Source organism: Dipodomys spectabilis, unplaced genomic scaffold (assembly GCF_019054845.1).
Source record: "Dipodomys spectabilis isolate Male_0828 unplaced genomic scaffold, ASM1905484v1 ptg000034l, whole genome shotgun sequence".
In the NCBI taxonomy this organism is placed as follows: Eukaryota; Metazoa; Chordata; class Mammalia; order Rodentia; family Heteromyidae; genus Dipodomys; species Dipodomys spectabilis.
This window is the reverse complement of record NW_024870711.1, coordinates 2,423,873-2,447,973: the sequence shown is the minus strand read 5'-3', so window position 1 is coordinate 2,447,973 and position 24,101 is coordinate 2,423,873. Positions and strand designations below refer to the sequence as shown.

Here is a 24,101-nt window from a genome sequence, read left to right as displayed (position 1 = left end):
CTAGTATTTGGGAGCTACTTTTATTCTTCAGTTTATCAGCTTACCGCTGGCTCTCAAGTTCCTTCAAAAACATTTATGGCTGGTCTGTGAGGCATCAAGTACTATACGATGCACTTGAATATTTTCCCAGGAGAAAATCATTTCGAATTTCCTCCTGTTCCCACCTAAGGTTCTCTGTCATGTTCTTTACAGACACGCTGTGTTTTCACTCTCTTCACCAACCCCACTTCCAGGTTGGTCCCCTTGGGCGACGGATATTAATGAATTCCTCTTGGGGACAACCCTCTTCCACCTAACAGCGCCTCCACCACACCCCGCCTTCCTGGCGGCTCCCTGGGAACTCGGAGTGCATTCAGCAGGCATTCCTACGAAGGCACAGTTGCGTGGTGTGTCACTCGGGCTGGGACCCACGCAGCACGGGGGCGGCATCTCCCGTCATCTGTGGGCGGCTGCTAATTGATCATCATCCCTCCTCTCCCCTCCTCCCCCCCCCCCTCCGCCCCCCCGCCCCGGTTGTGAAGCCTATCTGGCAGGCGGAAACTTCCTTCCCTGCCCGCTTCAGAACCCAGCGTCTGCCCCTTTTCACTCCGCAGGAACTTCCTCCAACCTGGGCTTTCACTCCCGAGCAAACCCGGCTGCTCGCACGCTCTCGCCGCCCTCCTCCGTCCCGAGCCGCGCTGCCTGCGCCGCCGCGCGCGTCCTCGCGGAGGGACCTGAGAGCGCGCGCCGCGCTAGGACGACGACGACGTGCGCGCGACGCACGGCCCCGCGCCGAGCGCCGGAAGCAGCCGGACCAGCTCGCGCGTCGTCGCGCGCGCCTCCTCCGCCTCCGCTGCCGCGGCCTAGCGCGCGCGCACTGAGGTGCCGCCGCCGCCGCCGCCGCCGCCGCCGCGCCGCGGCTGCTGCTCCGGCTGCTGCAGGAGGCGGCGCTGGCTGGCGGCTGCGCTCGCTCCTGTAGGCAAGCGGAGCAGCGAGCGAGGGAGCGTGTGTGTGTGTTTTTTAAAGATGGCCGGAGCGGCGGCGGCGGTGGCCGCGGGAGCAGCAGCTGGAGCCGCCGCGGCAGCCGTGTCGGTGGCGGCTCCCGGCCGGGCCTCGGCACCTCCGCCACCCCCTCCGGTGTACTGTGTGTGCCGGCAGCCGTACGACGTGAACCGCTTCATGATCGAATGCGATATCTGCAAGGACTGGTTCCACGGCAGGTAAATAAACCCCTCAGCCCCGCCGCCGGCCGCCGGCCACCGACTCGCCGCCGCCACCGGCCGCCCGACCCTTCCTCCCGCTCGGCCTCCGAGTCGCGCCGCGCGCTGCGCCCGGGGCCCCGGTGCCTCGTCTCCGGGCCGGGTAGAGGGGCGCGCGGGGCCCCCCGGCTGCCGGGGCGGCTGCCGAGGGGAGCCGGTGGGCTCGCCTGGCCCGGGCGAAGAGTCGCCACAACAAACAGGAACAAAGGGGCGGGCGGAGAAGTTGGCAGGGGGAGCCTGGGCGAGCGGACGCGGCGGGAGGCGCGGCGGGGGCGGCGGCGGGGCGCAGGCAGGGCCCGCAGCCCCTCGCGCGTCGCCGCCCGGGTCGTCTCCGCCGCCCCGTCGCGTCCGGGGCTCCGGCCCGCGTCGCCGTCCACCCTTGCGCCCGCCTGGCCGGCCGCCGTGCCCGCTTGGCTTCCGGGCCGGCCGCGGGTCGCCCCGCCGCCGCGGGTCCCGTCGCGCCCCCTTCCCGTCTTGATCAAACTTCCTCGGCCCGCGGGTTGGTGGGACGGGGGGTCGGCGGGACGGCGGCGGGCGGCGGGCGGCGCGGCGGGGCCGGGCGAGTAAACAGAGCAACAGATGAGGCGCTCGCGGGGCTCGCGAGGTGCGGGGCGGCGGGGCCGGGCCGCGGCGGCGGCGCAGGTTGGCTGGCCGCGGGCCCACCCCGCACACACCCCCCCCCGTCGCCGGGGAGGGGGGCGCGGGCAGAGCGGCGGCCGGGGCCGCGGGGACGGCTCCCGGATCCCCCCTCCCCCCCAGGGGCCCTCGCGCCGATGCTCAAACTTTACAAAGAGTACCGGGCGAGTGCCCGGGGGCCGGCGACACCCGGTCAACCAACTTCGGGGCGGTGCGGAGACGGGGTTGGGGGGGGGGGGGACGGACAGACGGACGGACGGGGTCCTGGGATTCGGTCGCTGCCGCCGCCGCCACCGCGCCTGGGGTTTGACGTTTGTGAGCTCGGGCCGCCTCCGCAGCCAGGCCGCCGACTCGTGTGTTTTGTAATCAAAGTGTGAGGCTAATAAAGGGCGGCGCCACAGCCTCTTGACTCCGGCGTGGGAGGGATTCGCCGGCATTTAAACAAAGAAACTAGTTGGGGTTGGGCTCCCAAAGTCCTTATTTGGATGTTGTGGCAAAGCCTGCGGTCACCTTTCGGGGAAGCAGGTTTCCTGGGCACCGTTGAGTGTTGTCTCTGGGCGAGAGCACGCTCGGGAGTAATAGCTGGTGTGGTGACTGTGATTGTAGGAAGTGTCCTTTGATTGACAGCAGGACATTTAAATACAGCCTCCGCTCCCCCTCCCCAATTTTACAGAAACACTGCACGACCAGGCCAGATGTCTTCGTCTCCCTCTACTGGTCCGACGAGCGAAAGCCATTTAAATTAAAGGTTCCTTTCAGTGTTGAGGGCTAGGTATAGTTTTACTTAATTTTCAAGTACAGTTAGTTTTCCTTAATCAGTGTTTAGCTTAGCCCATTCTGACAGCCGGAAACGAGACACACACACACACCTCCCTACCCCCCAACAGCAACAAACTGAGCATTTTAAAAGGAGGCCAGTGTCCTCTTTTTATATAAAGGGAATCTTGAACAGGTTGACAGATTGAGGAATATTATTTTAACCTTGCTACTTGTTTAAATTATCCAGAGTTCTTTTTTTTTTTTTGGGTCCGGTCGTGGGGCCTGAACTCTGGGCCTGGGCACTGTCCCTCAGCTCTTCAGCTCAAGGCTAGTGCTCTACCACTTGAGCCACAGCGCCACCTCCGGCTTTTTTCTTTTTGCTTATGTGGTGCTGAGGAATCGAACCCAGGGCCTCAGGCATGCAAGGCAAGCACTCTACCACTGAGCCATCTTCCCAGCCCCAGAGTTCTTTTACTAGTCTGAACTGATGTTTTCCTATGTTTTGACTATATAAAGGTGGAATTTGAAGATAACCATATCTTTCCTATTTAGTGTTATTCCTTCTCTGTTCCTATAACATTCTAAGAAACCAAAATAGATCATCGAGAATTAAGTTTATAAATGTTTATTTTCAGAGAACTAATTTTTATGCAGTCTGCTCTATTGTGCAATGTGGAGAATTTGATAGGTTAGCAAATTTTATTTATTTATTTATTTTTTGGGTCCAGTCGTGGGGCCTGAACTCTGGGCCTGGGCAAGCGCTCTACCACTGAGCCACCTTCCCAGCCCAGGTTAGCAAATTTTAAACTAGATTTTTTTTTTTTTCTTGCTTTAGGTAGCTTAATATTAAAGCCATGAAAAACTTCAAATATTTTCTGGAGAATTTTGTGATACATTTAAGTACAGATTTCTAGATTGGAGAAGTTGAAGAGGAAATAAAGAAGGGTATATGTGGCTGGGAAGTTGGCTCAGTGGTAGAGCGCTTGCCTTGCATGCCAGAGGCCCTGGGTTCGATTCCTCAGCACCACATAAGAAAAAAGAAAAAAGCCGGAAGTGGCGCTGTGGCTCAAGTGGTAGAGCGCTAGCCTTGAGCTGAAGAGCTGAGGGACAGCGCCCAGGCCCAGAGTTCAGGCCCCACGACCGGACCCAAAAAAAAAAAAAGAAGGGTATATGTGAAGGAGTTACAGAAACAAAACAAGCATCAACTGTGTTTTACCACAAATACGTGTAACTTGTTTTTGCCAGTCCCTGGGGCTTGAACTCGGGGCCTGAGCACTGTCCCTGAGTTTTTGCTCAAGGTTAACACTCTACTACTTCTGGCTTTTTCTGTTTAGGTGGTACTGAGGAATCGAACCCAGAGCTTCATGCATGCTAGAAGAGCATTCTACCACTAAACCACATTCCTAGCCCATGTGTAACAGTTGCAGAAGTGATTGTACTGTTTTTGAGCCCAGGGTCTTTTTAACCATCAATTCTTGAGACTTTAATGTGATTCTGTTGTTAAAAGTTGGAAAGTTTAGTGGTACTGCTTTACAAAGGTAATATCTTATTTTTGTGAGCTGGCCTTGCTTAGGGCTACTATTCCTTTTCCTGAGCTTGTTTGCTCAAAACTAGTGCTCTTATCTCTTGAGCCACAGCTACATTTCCAGCTCTTTTGATAACTAATTGGCGATAAGTCTCACATACTTTTCTGCCCCAGCTGGCTTGAAACTGTGATTCTCAGATCTCAGTCTCCTGAGTAGTTAGGATTACACCAGTGCTGGCTTAAAAGTAGTATCTTTTTAGTAAGTTTTGATTTTGAACGAAGCATTGGTAACTTAGAATACAAATTTTCCTTATAATCAGTATTTATTTACTGGCAGTTTTAGGGTTTGAATTCAGAGCCTTGTACTCACAGGGGCTTAGTTGCTCTGTTGGTGTTCTACCTCTTGAGGTAGGCCTCCGGCTCTGCTTTTTGTCAGCTACTTTGGAGGCAGACTCAAGAACTTTTCTGCCTGGGCTGGTTTTTTTTTTTTTTTTTTTTGCTTATGTGGTGCTGAGGAATCGAACCCAGGGCCTCATGCATGCAAGGCAAGTGCTCTACCACTGAGCCACCTTCCCAGCCCCCTGGGCTGGTTTTGAACCAAGATCTTCTAGCTCTCTGCCTCCTGAGTAGCTAGCAGCTACCAGTGTGAGTCACCGGAACTTTGCATACTAACTAGTATTTTTTGTACCATGTGATTTTAATATTTTATTGTACATAAGTGATTTTTTTGAACATAGCAAATTTTCTATTGTATTAATGATTACATATTTGCTTCTATGAGAATTGACCCATAAAGGAAAAACATACCTTTAATCCTTACTGTCAGATTTCCTTGCTTTCCAGAAATAAGCCATATGCAGAGGAGGGTAAGAGGTTGGATACAATTAAGTAGTTGTACAGAGAGGTCATAATTTCATGTCAGGCTGTGAGTACAATGCTTCTTGAGTAGTGTCATCCCCTTCCATCGTTTTCTCCTATTTCCCCCCTCCCATAACTATCCTGAAGTTACATAGTTCTTTATTTATATAATGTACATTGAATATAATGACTACATTTGCTCATCTTCCCTTGGTCCATTTGTGTGCCCCTCTCCTCACTCTCCTCCAAAAAACATGTCTGGATAATTTCTTGATAAGTAAAACAGCTCTTAAGATTTGGGAATAACTGAATTGGGGCTTAAATTTGGTTTTCTGTGCCTTGAGTTTATGACGTCTGGAAATTTCAAATGTTGTCTTAAGTTCTGACAGGGAAAATAGGTTCTTCCTTAATTCAGGTAGGCTACAGGATAAATAGAATAGCTTCTTCCAAGTCCAAGGCTGTATCCATGATGTTCAGGAATTCCCATTTTTGGTCCCTCCAACCCTTTTTCCCTCTTGCAAGGAAAAGAAAAACAAACAAAACATTTACTAAGCAAGTGATACCCAAGTGGCTGACGAAGGTTTTCCTGGGAAAGGTTTTCCAGTTTAGGAATGTGAGTCCTAGTAGAAGAGAGATTATAGAGTTCCTTCCTGATAATTCCACACCCTCTATAATCTTCAGGTTGTATGACTTTCCATAGTACTTCCAGATCACTCAAGAAAAACTGTTGTGATCCTCTTAGAATTTAGCTTTCATCAGCCTTTTAAGTCACATATTCTTGTGTGTGTGTGTGTGTGTGTGTGTTTGTGTGTTTGTGTTTGTGTCCTGGAACTTGAACTCAGAGCCTGGGAGCTGTTCATAAGCCTTTGTGCCCAAGCCTAACACTAAAATAAGTGTGTTTTTCTTGTCCCCTTTGCTTCTCTTCCCTTTCCCTCCCCTCGGTCCTGGGCTTACACTCAGGGCCTGAGTTTTTTGTTTAAGGCTAGTGATCTACGACTTTAATCACAGCTCCACTTTTGTCTTTTTGGTGGCTAATTGGAGAGAAGGGTCTCAGACTTTACTGCTTTGAACTGTGATCCTCAGATCTCAGCCTCCTGAGTAGCTAGGATTATAGGCATGAGCCACGGACACCGGGCAATCTTTTTTTTTTTTGGCTGTGGGGCTTGAACTCTAGTACTGGGTGCCCCTCAGCAATTTAGCTCCAGAGGAGTGCTCCACAGCCAGTTAATTGGTTAATTGGAGATAAGATTCTCATGGACTTTCCTGCCAGGGCTGGTTTTGAACAGAGATCCTCAGATCTCAGCCTCCTGGTAGTTAGGATTACAGGTGTGAGCCACCGATGCCTGACACCAGGCAAACTTTTTTATAGTTAAAAAAGCTTTTTTTTTGGTCCCATCACGGGGCCTGAACTCTGGGCCTGGGCGCTGTCCCTCAACTCTTCAGCTCAAGGCTAGCACTCTACCACTTGAGCCAAAGCACCACTTCTGTCTTTTTTCTTTTTTTCTTATGTGGTGCTGAGGAATCGAACCCAGGGCCTCATGCATGCAAGGCAAGCACTCTACCACTGAGCCACCTTCCCAGCCCCCAAAATTTTGTATTTTGTATTTTGGAATTGTCTCTGCGTTTTATTACTAAGTATGATGACTAACTTAGTTTGTAATATATTAGGAGCTTTTTTTTTTGTCCGTTGTAGGGCTTGAACTCTTACTTTGCTCAAGGCTAGTACTCTATCACTTTGAGTTACAGCCCCACTTCTGGCTTTTTTCTTTTCTTTTTCTTTTTTTTTTTTTTTGGGTCTGGTCATGGGGCCTGAACTCTGGGCCTGGGCACTGTCCCTTAGCTCTTCAGCTCAAGGCTAGCGCCCTACCACTTGAGCCACAGCACCACTTCTGGCTTTTTTTTTCTTTTTGCTTATGTGGTGCTGAGGAATAGAACCCAGGGCCTCACGCATGCAAGGCAAGCGCTCTACCACTGAGCCACCTTCCCAGCCCCCACTTCTGGCTTTTTGAGGGGATAACTGGAGATAAAGAGTCTTACTTTTCTGCCTAGGCTGGCTTTGAACCACGATCCTCAGCTCTCAGCTTCCTGAGAGGAAGATTGCTGGTATCAGCCATTGGTACATGGCAAAGGTGAGCTGTTCTTGTTGCCGAGAATGTTGCATTGAACAAAAATTCTTGCTCTTTGTTGAGATTGTCTAGCTAGGGAGACACTACTTGGGAGACACAAATACATATGACAAATGAGTGATGAGTGCTGTAGAGAGGAGGCTGAGTGGTAATGTTACTTTATTTTTTTTTTTTTGGTGCTAGTCCTGGGGCTTGAACTCAGGACCTGGGTGCTACCCCTCATCTTTTGGCTCAAGGCTAGTTAGTGCTCTTCTTCTGGCTTTTTGATGGTTACTTGGAGATAAGACTCTCATGGACTTTCCTGACTGAGTTGGCTTCAAACCTTGATTCTTAGATCTTAGCTGCTGCTTCTTTTTTTATTTTTTATTTTTTTGTCAGTCGTGGGGCCTGAACTCTGGGCCTGCGCTCTGTCGCTCAGCTCTTCAGCTCAAGGCTAGTGCTCTACCACTTGAGCCACAGGCCACTTCTGGCTTTTTCTGTTTATGTGGTGCTGAGGAATTGAACCCAGGGCCTCATGCATACAAGACAAGCATTCTATCACTGAGCCACCTTCCCAGCTCCATCTTGGCTTATTGAATAGCTAGGATTACAGGTATGAGTCACTGGCATAATGATACTTTTATATGGTGTGATGATGGTAGGCCTTTGTACTCAAGGATATCCACCAAGTGCGGGGGCAAAGGAAATTGAAGTCCAGTGTTAATAGAGTGGGTCATGTGTGTCATTTTCTAGGAAGTAAAAGAATATCCATTTGGAGGGAAGTGAGGGGAAACATTATACAGTCTTGTAGGCCAAGGTTTTTTTGTTTTTGTTTTTTTTTTGGTTGGTCTTGGGCTTGAACTCTGGGTCTGGGCCCTATCCTTCAGCTCTTCAGCTCAAGGCAAGCACTCTGCCACTTGAGCCACAGCGCTACTTTGGTTTTCTGAGTGGTTTTTTGGAGATAAGAGTCTCAGGGCCTTTCCTGCCTGGGCTTTGTTTTTTTTTTTTTTTGGTTGGTCGTGGGGCTTGAACTCTGGGCCTGAGCGCTGCCCCTCAGCTCTTCAGCTCAAGGCTAGCCCTCTACCACTTGAACTACAGCGCCACTTCCAGTTTTCTGGTGGTTTATTGGAGATAAAAGTTTCATGGATTTTCCTACCCGCGCTGGCTGGCTTGGTACCTCGACCCTCAGATCTCAGCCTCCTGAGTAGCTAGGATTACAGGCGTGAGCCACCCAGCCTCCGGCTAAAAGTCATTTTGTTAGCTTGGCACTGGTGGCTCACGCCTGTAATCCTAGATACTTAGGAAGTTAGATCTGAGAATCAAGGTTTGAAGCCAGCTTCAGGCAAGAAAGTCCAAGAGACTCTTATCTTCAATTACACACACACACACACACACACACACACACACTTCAATTACACACACACACACACACACACACACACACACACACACACACACACGGAAGTGGAACAGTGGAGAGCTCTATCCTTGTGCAATAAAGCTCAGGGACATTGTCCAGGCCCTGAATTCAAACCTCAAGACTAGCACACACACACACATCAGATTTTTGAGTGTGAATATATCAAAATGATAATTTCTCTGGGGACAGAATACTTACAAATATTTATCAAAAATCAAAGATTAAAATTATGCAAATATTTTATTTATAGACATTTGCCCTTAGTGATGAAGTCTTTTAGTGTTAACACAAGCCTAGTAAGTGAACATATATTTCCCTATAAGAAAACACGTAGCTAGATTATTGAATATCACGCATGTCATTTTGTTTTCTGGGTTGGGGTGGGAACCAGGTCTCCTTACACAGCCCAGGCTGGTCTCCAACTTGTAATCCTCCTGTCTCAGCATCCTCAATGCTGGCATGAAGTTTTTTGCTTGTTTTTTTTTTTTAAATGCCAGTTAGTTTATCCCAGAGAAAAACAGGGCTGGGAATGTGGCTTAGTGATAGAGAGGTTGCCTAGCATGCATGAAATCCTGGGTTCGATTCCTTAGTACCAAATCAACAGAAAAAGCTGGCCCTGTGGCTCAAGTGGTACAGTGCTAGCCTTGAGTAAAAGATGCTCAAGGACAGTGTCTAGGCCCTGAGTTCAAGCCCCAGCAGTGGCAAAAAAAAAAAAAAGAAAAGAAAAAATTTGAAAAACATAGCAAAACACAACATTAATTTGAGACTGATAACTACTTGTTACCCTTGTATGTCCTATGAAATTTAGTTTTCAGATTTTCTTTTATTTTTGAAGATTCAAAGTGAGGAGCCTGAAAATAAGAGAACAGGTGTAGAGGAGTTTGATTACAACCCGAGCTTTGGTTGATTCCAGCAATTTAAGCTGCAAAATAATTTGTACAGCTTTGAAACAGCTGGAGGATGCTGATCTCACAGCTGCTAGCTACCAAGGAGTTGGTTCTTTTTGGAAGTCACATTTTATTACTGTAGTGATCGTTTACTTGGCTTTCTGTTTATAAAAATATTACACCTTTCCCATTAACTATAGTATGACTTAATAGCAACTTGGTAATTTTTGTGTATATTTGTGTGAGAGTAGTGTTTTTTGGAGAGTAGTGTTTAGAAATCAAGGTCTATCTGGCAGTAGATGGACCATGACTGCTAGGTCTTCCCGGTAGACATAGTTAGGAAATAAACTAAGCACACACATACATTCACAAACAACTGTATTGTATCTGTACCTGTTATCCACATATAGTAAAAACTGTAAACTTTCATGATATCTTTAATTCTAGACATTATCATAGTGTTCATTTTAGCCTTCTCCCTTCTTTTTTTTTTTGGTCGGTCGTGGGGCTTGAACTCTGGGCCTGGGCGCTGTCCCTCAGCTCTTCAGCTCAAGGCGAGCACTCTACCACTTGAGCTACAGCGCCACTTCCGGTTTTCTGGTGGTTTATTGGAGATAGGAGTCTCACGGTCTCTCCTGCCCGGGCTGGCTTTGAACCGCGATCCTCAGATCTCAGCCTCCTGAGTAGCTAGGATTCTAGGCGTGAGCCACCAGCGCCCGGCGCCTTCTCCCTTCTTACTAGTAACTTTTGCTAATATTGAGAAACTTCTCATTCATCTATAACATATTTAATTATTTGTTGAATTCTCTGTAAATCTAGCCCCTTGTGAGAAACAAATTCCTTTCCATATCCTGATTGTTTTTAATTGTTGGTTTATCTTTTTTTTTTTTTTTTTTGGTTGGTTGTGGGGCCTGAACTCTGGGCCTGGGCGCTGTCCCTCAGCTCTTCAGCTCAAGGCTAGCGCTCTACTATTTGAGCCACAGTGCCACTTCTGGCTTTTTCTGCTTATGTGGTGCTGAGGAATCAAACCCAGCGCCTCATGCATTCAAGGCAAACACTCCACCACTGAGCCACCTTCCCAGCTCTTGGTTTATCTTTTAAGTGTGTAAAGCATTACTGTAGTTCCAAGAAGTCAGTTATATGAAAGGTGTGTGTGGTGTGTATGTGCATATATATATATATATATATATAGACATACAAATATATATATATATAGTAAAGGTGATATACAGAAGGGTTACAGTTACATAAATATAAGTGTTACCCCTTCCTCATTTTTCTTCTACTTCTCCGCCCACTTCCCTCTCCCATCACTTTTTTTTTTTTTTTGGTTGGTTGTGGGGCTTGAACTCTGGGCTTGGACGGCTGTCCCTGCGCTTTTCAGCTCAAGGCGAGTGTTGTACCACTTAAGCCACAGTGCCACTTCCAGTTTTCTGGTGGTTAATTGGAGATAGGAGTCTCACAGACTTTCCTGCCCAGGCTGGCTTTGAACTGCGATCCTCAGATCTCAGCCTCCTGAGTAGCTAGGATTACAGGCAATGGCCACCGGTGCCTGGCTTCCCCCATCACTCTTGATTCATTTTTTAAAATAATTTTTTATTGACGCCGGGCGCTGGTGGCTCATGCCTGTAATCCTAGCTACTCAGGAGGCTGAGATCTGAGGATCGCGGTTCAAAGCCAGCCCAGGCAGGAGAGACCGTGAGACTCCTATCTCCAATAAACCACCAGAAAACCGGAAGTGGCGCTGTAGCTCAAGTGGTAGAGCGCTCGCCTTGAGCTGAAGAGCTGAGGGACAGCGCCCAGGCCCAGAGTTCAAGCCCCACAACCGACAAAAAAAAAAAAAATAATAATTTTTTATTGAGATTAAGTGATTACATAAATTTCACAGTATTACAAAAGATATATTAAGAAATGTCATTCTGTCCTTCCTGCAACTTTCTCATTGCCCTCTTCCTGCCTGCTTTTCATTGACTGTAAGTAGTGTCTTTATGGTTTATCTTCTGTTATGTATGTATATATACATGGGGGAATTGAATTTAGGTTTCACAAATGCTATGTACATGGATGATTTACCACTAAGCTATACCTATAGACTTCTGCCCTCCTTTTTTGGAACTAAATTCAGGGCCTCCCATATACTAGCCATATTATTAATTAATTATTGTTGTTATAAAGGTAGTGTATAGAGAGGTTACAGTTACAGTCAGGTAATGAGTATATTTCTTTTTGGATAGTGTCATCCCTTTCTCTGCTTTCTTTCAGTTTCTTACATATTGAAACTCATACCATGTTCATGAAGAGCTTTCCTTAATTTTTCATTACTTCTGTAGTGTACATCTTTGTGTAGATCTAATTGGTCTGTTCAACAATTCATGTGTGGCCATTTAACTTGTTATAGTATTTTTGCAATTAGAAACAGTACTGTAGCAAATAACCTTGTGCATGTATTTATTTTTATACATGTTGCAAACATGTTTTAATTACAAAATCCTTGTTAGCTAGTACTTCCATAAGGAGAAATTTTTTGCTTCATCTAGTCTTTGATACTTTGTCAGTTTATGTAGAGGCCAAATTAAATTGCTTGATCATTTCCCCCTTATTAGTCTTTTTAAATTATCTCATTAGCATTCTCAGTTATATTTGTTACTGTTCAGTGAAATAAAAAGAAATATAGAAAGGGCCCATGTCTCCTTTGATCATAACATGTCATTAAAGTAATTAAAAACAAAACAAAACAAAATGCCTGGTGTTTCAGAGATTGCTTGAACCTATGAGTTCAAGGCCTGCATAGGCAACATAGTGTATCCCGGACACAAAACAGAATACAAGGTCTAGGGGTATAATTCAGTGATAGAGTGCTTGTCTAACACACTTGAGGTCCTGGGTTCAATGCCTAGTACCAGGAGATAGGGTGGGGATGGGAGGAGTAAGTACACCCAAGGAAAAAAAGCCAAGAGCACCTTGTTTGAAGAATTTAAACAAAATAGAGAAAATTGGATACTGAAAAGATGCTGTCCCTTTCTTGTGGTCCCCTTACCCAATAGTAAAAAAAGAATAAGTGTTGTTTTCTTTTTCTTTTTCTTTTTCTTTTTGGTGGTCCTGGGGCTTCAACTCAGGGCCTGGGTGCTATCCCTGAACCTCTTTTTTTTTTTTTTTTTGGTTGGTCGTAGGGCTTGAACTCTGGGATTGGGTGCTGTCCCTGCGCTCTTCAGCTCAAGGCAAGTGCTCTACCGTTTGAGCAACAGTACCACTTCCGGTTTTCTAGTGGTTTATTGGAGATAAGAGTCTCAAGGACTTTCCTGACTGGGCTGGCTTTGAACTGTGATCCTCAGATCGCAGCCTCCTGAGTAGCTAGGATTATGGGCATGAGCCACCAGCACCCAGCTCACTTTTTTATTTCTGTACCCTTTGTCTTGTATATACTTTTATCGGATTTGGGGAACAGAAGGAGAATCACAGAAATGGTAGGACAAAGAGTGAACCAATTTAACAGTGATACTCACTAGATACTATGTTGGAGATGAACTTTGTAATTTATGAGGGGAAAGGGGGTCAGGAGGGGAAAAAGTGGGAGAAAATGAGAGAAGGGTAATTTAAAAAAAAAAAAAAAGTCTCAAACTTTCCTGCCCAGGCTAGCTTCAAACCCCAATCCTCATATCTCTGCCTTCTAAGTAGCTAGGATTATAGGTGTGAGCCACCCGTGCCTTGCCTAGGTAAGGTTTTGAGTTTTTGTTTAGGAGGAAAGGTGTCATACTATATCTGCTTCTGTACCTTTCATTTACCGAAATTGAGGGGATCTAGGCGAGCTTTTCATACCAGAATATACATGTATTTCCTTCATTGGAAATGAAGCTGCATAGAGTCCAGTCTGTGGATTTATCATAATTTAACTGGACTTATATTGATAGGTTCTTCAGCTAGATTTTCTTTTTTCTCCACTTCTACTTAACAGTGGTACAGTATATACACACATCCACCTACCTACATATTTATGTATGTGTTTAGCTTTATTCATGGTAAACATTGGATGTCCTTAAATTTCTAGCACTCTACATTTGGAAATTATTTTTATTTGTAATGATACTTTGAAATTTATGTTTTAAAGACAGTGTTGATCAAAAGAGGAAAAATAAAGCATTCTGATACTGATTTGTTTATCTTCATATACTGTGCAAATTTATGATTTTTCTTTACTAGAGCTCTAAATTGGATTTATCTCACAATTCTTTTTTTTTTTTAATCTGATAATCTCTGATCATTCTAATACAACAAAGTTAGCATTGAAGTCTCACTGAAAATAACTTCTATTTGGAGAATGGTGTCAGGCCTGGGAGTAACTCAAGAGTTTCTGTTTCTATATTATCACTTATAAAATAAATAATCACAAGGTGGAATTTTTTGTTTTTGTATATTCAGGTATTGGGGCTTGAACCTCAGGGCCTGGTTGCTGTCCCTTAGCTTTTTCGCTCAAAACTAGCATTCTACCACTTGAGCCACAGCTAAACTTCAGGTTTTCAGTTGGAAATAAGAATCTTATCTTCTTTTCTGCCAGAGATGGTTTTGAACTTTGATCCTCTTATGTCAGCTTCCTGAGTAGGTAGAATTATGTGTGTGAACTACTGGTGCCCAGCTACAGTGTAGAAATTTTGAGTGATTTCTTGGATTGTTCTTAAGATATATTTTGTATTATTGTGATTAATAAAATTCTTAGCTGGGTGCAAGTGGCTCATGCTTGTAATCGAAGCTACTTAGGAGGCTGAGATCTGAGGATCACAGTTCAAAACCAGCCCTGGCAGAAAAGTCCCTGTGAGTAGTTGAACTTAAGACCCCATGTTTGCTAAGCAAGCACTCTTTGCTTGAGCCAAGCCCCTAACCCTTTTGGGTAAGGTTACTTTTTCAGATAAGAGCTCATATTTTTGCCAGTAGAGCCAAACCTCGGACCTTGACCTCCCTACCTATGATTTTCATGTAAATAGTATTGATACTATACTCACTGTACCTAGTTTAATTTTTGAGATGGTGGTCTTTTTGCCTTATCTTTTTGTCCCATGATCCTCTGGATCTTCACCTCCTGAGTAATTAGGGTTACAGGCAGGAGCCACCTGTATCCAGCTTAGAAAGTTTCTGAGGGCTGGGAAGGTGGCTTAATGGTAGAGTGCTTGCCTAGCATGCATGAAGCCCTTGGTTCGATTCCTCAGTACCACATAAACAGAAAAAGCCAAAAGAGGCAAAAATATAACAAGAAAAAAATTTTATTTTTATTTGTATTTTTGTCGGTCATGGGGCTTGAACTCTGGGCCTGGGTGCTGTCCCTCAGGTCTTCAGCTCAAGGCTAGCTCTCTACCACTTGAACCACAGTGCTACTTCTGGCTTTCGGGTAGTTTATTGGAGATCAGAGTCTCACAAACTTTCCTACCCGGGCTAGTTTTGAACCGTCATCCTCAGATCTCAGCCTCCTTAGTAGCTAGGATTAGAGGTGTGAGCCACTGGTACCCAGCAAGAAAAAAAGTTTTTGGCTTGCTGTTACCTTAGCTCTCTGTATAGTAAGTCTCCTCACCAGGCACCAGTAGCTCAAGGACAGTAGCTCAAGGACAGTGCCCAGCCCCTGAGTTCAAACCCCAGGATCACCACACATAGACAATACTCTGTAGGTAACATTTGGTCCTAGAAAATGTTACTTGGCTTCCTGTACTCACAATGGAAAATAAAACTTGAACTGGATTGAAATGTTTCTGATGGGCATTGGTTCATCTTTTAAAATTTGATTTATATTTACAATCTATCCATTCTTATTAGAAAATGTATTTAGAAAATCAAGTTAATATAGGGGCACTTAAAGAACTATATGCAAAAATGAAGTAAAAATTGTATTTGTAATCTAATCTAATGAATAGGAATCTTACTTTCTGTACAGTAGGAATATGCTTGCAATTAACCTTGAATAGTAAAAACATACTTTCTTCATTGAAAAAAGTTTGAACTGTTTAGCATAAGATCTTGAAAGAAAAGTTAATCTGTTCTTTGTTCCTCTCACATTTATTTTCTACCCTTTATATTTGCAAAATACATATTCAAACAGGCTCTAGGATAGTAGCCCAAATTAACACCTCTCTGCTTGGTATTCCTGCTTTCTGCCAGTTGGTAAATATTTTGTGTAGATTCACTTTGGAATCATTTTTAGGAGGTTTGTTGGAAATAGAACATTCTAAATTATTTATTGAATGTTAGCCACAGGAGCAGCCAAAGTCTAATTGAAGTAATGGCGTTTTCATAGGAAGTGTGAAAAATATAGTGCTAGAGTTTTAGAGCAGTAGTTCCCCAGTATCATTCTCTGCTGAGCTGGCTACAAAAGAGTCACCTGGGGAACTTGCTAGGAATAGATTATTGGACTACCCATTAACTTTTCCTTGTAGATTTTAAGGTAGAATTTGGGAATGTGTTTTTTTTTTTCTTCTTTTTTTCTTTTTTGTCGGTCGTGGAGCCTGGGCGCTGTCCCTCAGCTCTTCAGCTCAAGGCTAGCACTCTACCACTTGAGCCATAGCATCACTTCTGGCCTTTTCTGTTTATGTGGTGCTGAGGAATCCAATCCCAGGCAAGCTACTCTACCACTGAGCCACCTTCCCAGCCATTTTTTTTTTTTTTAACAAAAAGAAAAATACTCAGACTGGGAAGGTGACTCAGGGACAGTGCCCAGGCCCAGAGTTCAAGACCCATAACCCTCCCCCCCCAAAAAAAAAAATCAGTAAGACACAGAACAAAATTTTAAAGGCTTAAAGAAGCTATACAGTGGAATGCAATCTCCCTTTCCTCCTTCCTCCATTGTACTGTTACCAGATTCTTGCAGTTTTCCAGACACATCTCATTTATAAATGGATGCATACGCATGTGCCTGTGTGCATTTGTATCTGCTTGTTGAGCACACTATACAAACTGGTCTGCACCTGGCTTTTGTTGCTTTACATTGTGTCTTAGAGATCTTCCTATAGCTCTTCTTTCTTTCCTGTTTCATTCTATTGAAAGACTGCCTAGTAACAGCTTGGAAAAGCTGTACAGAGCATTCTAATGCCAAGATTGGGAACTAGTTGGACTGAGTGTTTCAGGGGCTTAGGAAAAAAATTTCCTGGAATTTTAATTACTTAAGTCTTGGATTTCACAAGAATCTGGACTCAGTAAACATTTCGTGTACTTCTAGGTTCAAATGAACTTTTATGTTTTTTCCTTGCTAGTTATTAGGTAGACTTCCCTCAACCAAAAATAGTCTTCCCTCAGCTGAGCTGGGTGTGGGGTTCCTGCCTGTAATCCTAGCTACTCAGAAAGTAGGTTGAGATCAAGGAGGATCACAGTTCAAGGCTAGCCTGAACAGAAAATTCCCAAGACCTCAAATTCAACCAATAAAACACTGCATGTGGTATACACCTGTAATTCCAGTTCTGTGGGAACTATAAATAGGAAGATTGCAATACAGGCCAGCCTAGGCAAAATGTGTTATTTGAAAAATAAGACAAGCAAAAAGTTGAGGTTGTGGCTCAAGTAGTAGAGTTCCTGCCTACTAGTTGAGTGGCCCTGAATTCAAAACCTCATTACTACCCCCCAAAAATTATAGGAGATAGCATGGAGAACGCATGTGATGTGGAATTAGCTAGAAGCCAAGTTTTTCCACCTTTTGGGCTTACTACTGATTTTCCTTCCCTTGTATTACAAGAGGTAAGTATGGACGCAGAAGAAGCTAGAAGGCAGAGAACAAATTCTAAGAAGACAACTTGCTTCATGAAATATTTTTGTTGTGTTTTTTACTCTGATACCTATATGTAAGAGATAACATATAAATGATCCTGTAGTTGCTGTGTTGTATATTTACTGGTGCTTGAATCTTAAGCATACTACTACTGAGCTGTATCTCTACCCCTAGCTTTATTTTTCAAAGATAATATTTCATGTATAAAAGTTTGAAAAAAAATTTTTTTTGGGTCCGATTGTGGGGCCTGAACTCTGGGCCTGGGCACTGTCCCTCAGCTCTTCAGCTCAAGGCTAGCGCTCTACCACTTGAGCCACAGTGCCACTTCCGGCTTTTTTTCTTTTTGCTTATGTGGTGCTGAGGAATCAACCCAGGGCCTCAGGCATGCAAGGCAAGCGCTCTACCACTGAGCTACCTTCCCAGCCCCAAAAGTTTGAAATTTTTACATTACCTGACTCGTAATAATAAAATCATACCTCTCAGGCTTAAATTCTGCATGAACCAGATGTGGAATACTCCTGAAATTCTATCAGTTAGGAGTCTGAGGCAGGAAGATTGTTAGTTTGAGGCCAGCCTGAAGACCTGGTTCAAAGCAAACAAATAAAAAGCTGCCTGAACCTGTTTACAATTGAAAATGTCTATTAGTATTTTAGTACTCTGATTAGGAATGACAATTTATTAAGCCACTCACTATTTAGCAGAATAAGATATATTTATTAGTTTTCTTAATCCTTTGAGAGATACTGTTGTAATTTCCATCTCTACACCAAAACGAGGAAATTGAAAAGCAAGTGAAAAATTAAGTTACCCAGTTATACATCTGCTAGGTTGGGTTAGCCAGGGTTCTGAAACAGGTGGACAGATTCTCTTGAGAGCTTGTATTTTCCCAACTCAGCCGTCAAAAATTAATTTAAAATTGAAAACAATTTTTTCTTGCAACATAGTTGAGTTAACTAATGTGTAGTCTGAGACATTGAATCATAAAATATTAAGCCTAGTGTTTACTTAGACTCAAAACTTATAACTCAAACATCATAGCTCATAAATTGTTGACCAGAGCTAAGTGGCACCTAGTAGAACCATATTATTACTTAGCGTATTTACTATGCCATTGCTTACTCAATGGCAAGCCCTGTGCTTTACATATTTACATATATTGTCTTGATCGTAGAAAAGAAACTTGCTGCAAGAAACCAAACTAAGTCTAATTCCAACATCTGTGCTTATTTGGTGGCATGGCTCTAGACCAAGTAGGTCTCATCTGGGCTGCACCTATTCCAAGACTTCACCTGATTCCAGAGTTAAGATTTCAGAGTTGTTAAATGCGATGAGCAAGCCATAAATTGATTTACCTTAAAGGCATTCTTTTCTTTATTGTTGATGTTAGTATGAGGCTTAAGGGTATACAACGAGTTATTACTCTGATTTTGTTAAGTGCCAAAGTGAAATTGAATGGTGCCTTGGTGAGTTTATTTATTTATTTACCTTTGGCACCTACCCCCTTTTTTTTTTCCTTTTGCCAATCCTGGGGCCGGAACTCACTGTCAGGGCACTGTCCCTGAGCTTTTTCATTCAAGGTAGCATTCTACCACTTGAGCCACAGCTCTACTTTTTTTATTTTTTATTTTTATTTATTTATTTTTAATTTAATTTAGAGAACATACTGTACAGAGGGGTTACAATTACATTGGCAGGATAATGCATACATTTCTTACCAAGCATTGCAGCCTCCTCCTTTGTTTACCCTTCACCTCCCTTCCCAGCCTCCCCCCTCCCCCCCACCCAATCCTTTCCCCCCCCCCCCCCCCACACACACACACACCGTTTTTTTATTTTTTATTTTTGGTCCGATTGTGGGGCCTGAACTCTGGGCCTGGACGCTGTCCTTCAGCTCTTCAGCTCAAGGCTAGCGCTCTACCACTTGAGCCACAGTGCCACTTCCGGCTTTTTTTTCTTTTTGCTTATGTGGTGCTGAGGAATCAACCCAGGGCCTCAGGCATGCAAGGCAAGCGCTCTTCCACTGAGCCACCTTCCCAGCCCTCTACTTTTTTTTTTTTTTTTTTTGTGGTTAGAGATAAATGTTTTACTGACTTTACTGCCTAGGTTGACTTGGAGTCACAATACTCAGATCTCAGACTCTTGAGTAGCTAGCATTATAGGTGTGAGCTAGCTATTGGTGCCCAGCTGGCACACTTTTTTTTTTTTGGGTCCGGTCATGGGGCCTGAACTCTGGGCCTGGGCGCTGTCCCTCAGCTCTTCAGCTCAAGGCTAGCACTCTACCACTTGAGCCACAGCGCCACTTCCGGCTTTTTTATGTGGTGCTGAGGAATCGAACCCAGGGCCACGAGCATGCAAGGCAAGTGCTCTACCACTGAGCCACCTTCCCAGCCTTGGCACACTTTTTTACATTTAAATTTAGTTGTAAAGGTGATATACAGAGGGGTTACAGTTACATAAGCTGGGTAATAAGTACATTTCTTTTTGAACAATGTTACCACCTCCCTCGTTTTCTCATCCCCCTCCCTCTGTGTTGTAAAGTTCATTTCCAACATAGATGTTTAATGAGTGTCACTGTCCTACTATTTCCCTTCCTTTCCCCAAATCAGATCAACTTATATACAGGACAAAGAGTATAGAAATAAAAAAGAACAGTAACAACAGGGAATAAGCCAAAGGGAGTGGGGAGAAAGAAAGAAAAAAGAAATAGCTGCAAACAGTACAATAAAAAAAAATCTCATAAAAAAAACAAAACAAAGCCTCGTTTCTATTTCTTGGAGTTCATTTTGATAAACATCATTTTATATGGCCATATGCACATAGCTATTGAGTCATTGTGATCCTCTCCTAAGAATATCCTTTTTTTTTCCACTGTGCAGTGCTTAGAGTGCTGTTTAATTAATCATGTCCAAGTGTGATTATTTGTCTTTTGCTATCCTTTGGCTTAACTTGTAGATTTATATAGATATTCTAGTTATTAAAAATGAGGGCAACCATGTAGCCTATGTTTCTTTGGGTCTGGCTAACTTCACTTGATATAATTTTTTCCATGTCTTTCCATTTCCTTATGAATAGGGCAATGCCATTCTTTCTGATGGAAACATAGAATTCCATTGCCTTTATATACCACAATTTTTTGATCCATTCATCCACTGAGGGGCATCTGGGTTGATTCCTTATCTTCACTATGGTAAATAATGCTGCAGTGAACATGGTTGTGCTGGCATTAGTGTGGGCTGGTTTATAATAAGGTCATTTGGGTAAATGCTCAGGAGTGGGTTTGCTTGGTGATAGGGAAGCTCTATGTTTAGTCTTCTGCAGAACCTCTTTACTAGTAACCAGAGTGGTTGAACAAGTTTACATTCCCACCACCAGTGTAGTAGCATTCTCTTTTGGCCACATCCCCACCAACATCTGTTATTAATAGTTTTCTTAATAATGGACATTCTAACTGGGGTGAAGTAGAATCTCAATGTTGTTTTGATTTGCTTTCTTTTATGACCAGAGATGTTGAACATTTCTTCATGTGTCTATTCGCCATCCTTTTTTCTTCTTCAGGGAAGTCTCTCTTTAAGTCTTTAGTCCACCATTGATTTGTTTTGGGGGGTTTAATTTTTTGAGCTTTAAGTATATTTTAGATATGAGGCCCTTATCTGCTGTATAGCTGGTAAAGATCTCCCAATCTGTGTGCTTTCTCTTTGCCCTACTAGCTTTATCCTTTACCATTCAGAAACTCTTCAGTTGAATGCAGTCCCATTTATCCAACCTTTCTTTGATTGTGTTTCTGGATCTTTACTTAGGAAATTTCGACCTGTGGCACACTTTTCTCTGTGTGTGTGTGTGTGTGTGTGTGTGTGTGTGTGTGTGCGCGCGCGTGTGCGTGCGTGTGTGTGTGTGTGTGTGTGTGTGTGTGTGTGTGTGCGTGTGTGTATGTGTGTGTTGATACTAGGGCTTCACCTCAGAGCCTGGGTACTGTCTCTGAGCACTTTTGCTCAAGGCTAGCATTCTACCACTTGAATCATAGCTCTACTTCCAGTTTTTTGTGGAGGTAAGAATTTCAAGAACTTTCCTGCCCCAGGTTGGCTTCAAACCATGATCCTTAGATCTTACCCTTCTGAGTAGCTAGTATTACAGGCATGAAGCACCAGCGCCAAGCATTGCACCCTTTTCATGGGCCTCATCAAAACATTTTCAGATGTATACTGTTCTTAGGTCATATGAAAAGTAAACTTTTTGTACACATGTGAAAATTTAAACTGAACCAGAGTTTTCTTTTCTTTCCTTTTTTTGGACACAGGGTCCTTCTATGTAGGTCAGACTCACTAGAACTCACTGTGTAGCCTAGGTAGACTGCAAATCCAATGATCCTTGTGCTTCAGCCTCCTGAGTGCTGGGATTACTGGCATGTGTTACCAAGTGTACCCTAAACCAGAAATTAAAATGAATCAATTTAATTATGATAGCCTTCCATCATACAGTGATGGAGAACCTTTGGTCCATGAACCATATTAAATTTGGTTCATGATGGGACAGACATATATGCTTCTCATAAGCTATAATAAGCTTAGTGATTGCCTGTAGCAATCTGCCTATATTAATTTTGTATGGCCCTCAAATGATTTTATTAATACTGAAATGGCCCTCACTCCTGAAAGAAAAGTGAGAAAGTTACTAATTTACATGTTGAAGGATCTTTCCCATTTTACCAACGGTTACCTTTAGTACCTGTACAGAGTTCTTAGGGTTTCAGTCTGAACAGACTTTTGGTTTTTGAGTAAGTTTGTAGCAAGTTAATAATGAACAGGAATTTTTCTGAGATCATCATGTACTGAGAGAAATCAGCACAATTCAGGAAAAATTGAGCTATTAAAAATAGCTCAGTATTATACCAAATGAGTGGTGCACAAGTGAGTGATATTTTACCAAAGAGGAAAAAATTTGCCTTAGGCTTTGAAGACAAGGTAGGGAAAGATTGCTGAAGAATGGGGAGAGTTTGTAGCAGTGGAATATTAAGTGAGTTCCACTGATCTTAAAGAATTTGACTACCCACTCTTTTTAGCACCAAGAGTAGAGAATATAAAAGGACACATTATCTTAGAGGAAAAAAGAGTGCTTGGCAGACCCAGACCCTAGGGAATTCTGGTTACTCATCAATTCTATTATCATCAAGTGTCCCCCAGAAAGCCAACTAAGCAACAATTTCAGAAGATTAAGACAATAGAAAGTGTCAAAGTTACCACTGTCCACCTCACCAAATGGCAGTGAGGCTGTTCTTAGATGCAAGCTATTCAGCAAAGGTCAGATTGTCACCCCATCCATAGCTCACCCCAGCCCTCATCCCTATGATGTTCTAATAAACATTGAATGTTTACTGTTGGAAAAAGTGTTAAAGTTTGTTTACAAAGGGTAGTTTTTTTTAATGAAATGAGGAAAAGACTGAAGATTATACCAGATTTGGAAGTGATTCTTTCAAAATTTAGTTTGAGACCTGAGCCTTTTGTATATCCTACTATTAAAGCTATAGGGATTTTAGAATTTTTTAAATTAGGGGTTAGAAAGGGTAGAGAGTATGTATGAGCTTGATAAAAAAATAGGATGGAATTATCTGCCCCTCACAGAGAAATTGAAGTGGATGTTGGTTTTGAAAATAAAATAAAAATTTTATATGATGTTTGGGTACCTAAAACCTTTTTGTATGGTTATTTTAATTTCTGTGCCAGTACTAGGGCTTGAACTCAGAGTCTTCAGTTCTTGCTTGGCTTCTTTGCTCAAAGCTAGTGCTTTCCCGGGTGCTGGTGGCTCACGCCTGTAATCCTAGCTACTCAGGAGGCTGAGATCCTGAGGATCGCGGTTCAAAGTCAGCCCGGGCAGGAAAGACCGTGAGACTCCTATCTCCAATAAACCACCAGAAAACCGGAAGTGGCGCTGTAGCTCAAATGGTAGAGCGCTCGCCTTGAGCTGAAGAGCTGAGGGACAGTGCCCAGGCCCAGAGTTCAAGCCCCACGACCGACCAAAAAAAAAAAAGCTGGTGCTTTCCCAGTTGAGTCACACTTCCAGCTTTTTGCTAGTTAATTGAAGATTAGGAGTCTCACAGATTTTTCTGCCTAGGCTGGCTTTGATCCTCAGATCTCAGTTTCTTGAGTAGCTATGATAATAAGCATCAGCCACCAGTTCCAGAAATATGATTATTTTAAATGGACTTTTAAAGATTTGTTTATCCAATTTACTGACCTATTTATACAGTTTATCAAATTTTACTGATTTACCAGACGTTCTAAGTGAAATTTCAAAATAAGTGTAGATATAAGTGTTCTTGGGAATTGGAATTGAACCAAATCTGAAGATATCACTGACATTCAAGTAAAATAGATTATATAGTGGGGGGGAGGGCAATAAATGAGTGAAGAGTAGAAGATGGGGAGAGGAACTCATGCCTCTTTTAGCCAAGTTTTACAAGGTGTCTTTGGCTAGTTGCAATGTTCATCTCATGTTTCCTAGATATTCAGAGATGAGTTTATGGTTTAGCTCAGTTCAGATTTAGCTCCTTTGCCCACTTACTGATTGGTTTATTAGTTTTTTTGGGAGGGGGTGTTAATTTTTGAGCTCCTTGTATATTTTGATATTAAGCCTTTGTCAGATGTATTGCTAGTAAAGATTTTCTCCTAGTCTGTTGGCTCTCTTTCCAGTTTAGTAATTATGTCCTTTGTTGCTTAAGAACTTTATTACTATTATCTATCTATCTATCTATCTATCTATCTATCCATCCATCCATCCATCCATCCATCCATCCATCCATCCATCCATCCATCCATCCATCCATCCATCCATCCATCCATCCATCCATCCATCTATCTATCTATTTTGCCACTCTTGCTTGGGGCTTGAACTCGGGGCTTGGGAACTGTCCTTGAGCTTCTTTTGCTCAAGGATATCAGTCTGCC

General features: G+C 43.5%; 1 protein-coding gene across 1 annotated transcript in view; it reads left to right on the top strand.

Moving 5' to 3' along the window:
• The first annotated feature begins 864 nt into the window (after nt 1-864).
• Kdm7a (lysine demethylase 7A) overlaps nt 865-24,101 on the top strand; it is a 77,509-nt gene continuing 54,272 nt past the window's right edge. The window contains exon 1 of the mRNA XM_042677285.1: nt 865-1,199. Coding sequence (XP_042533219.1) covers nt 1,006-1,199 — 194 coding nt within the window. The 5' untranslated portion in view covers nt 865-1,005. The remainder of the gene's footprint in view (nt 1,200-24,101) is intronic.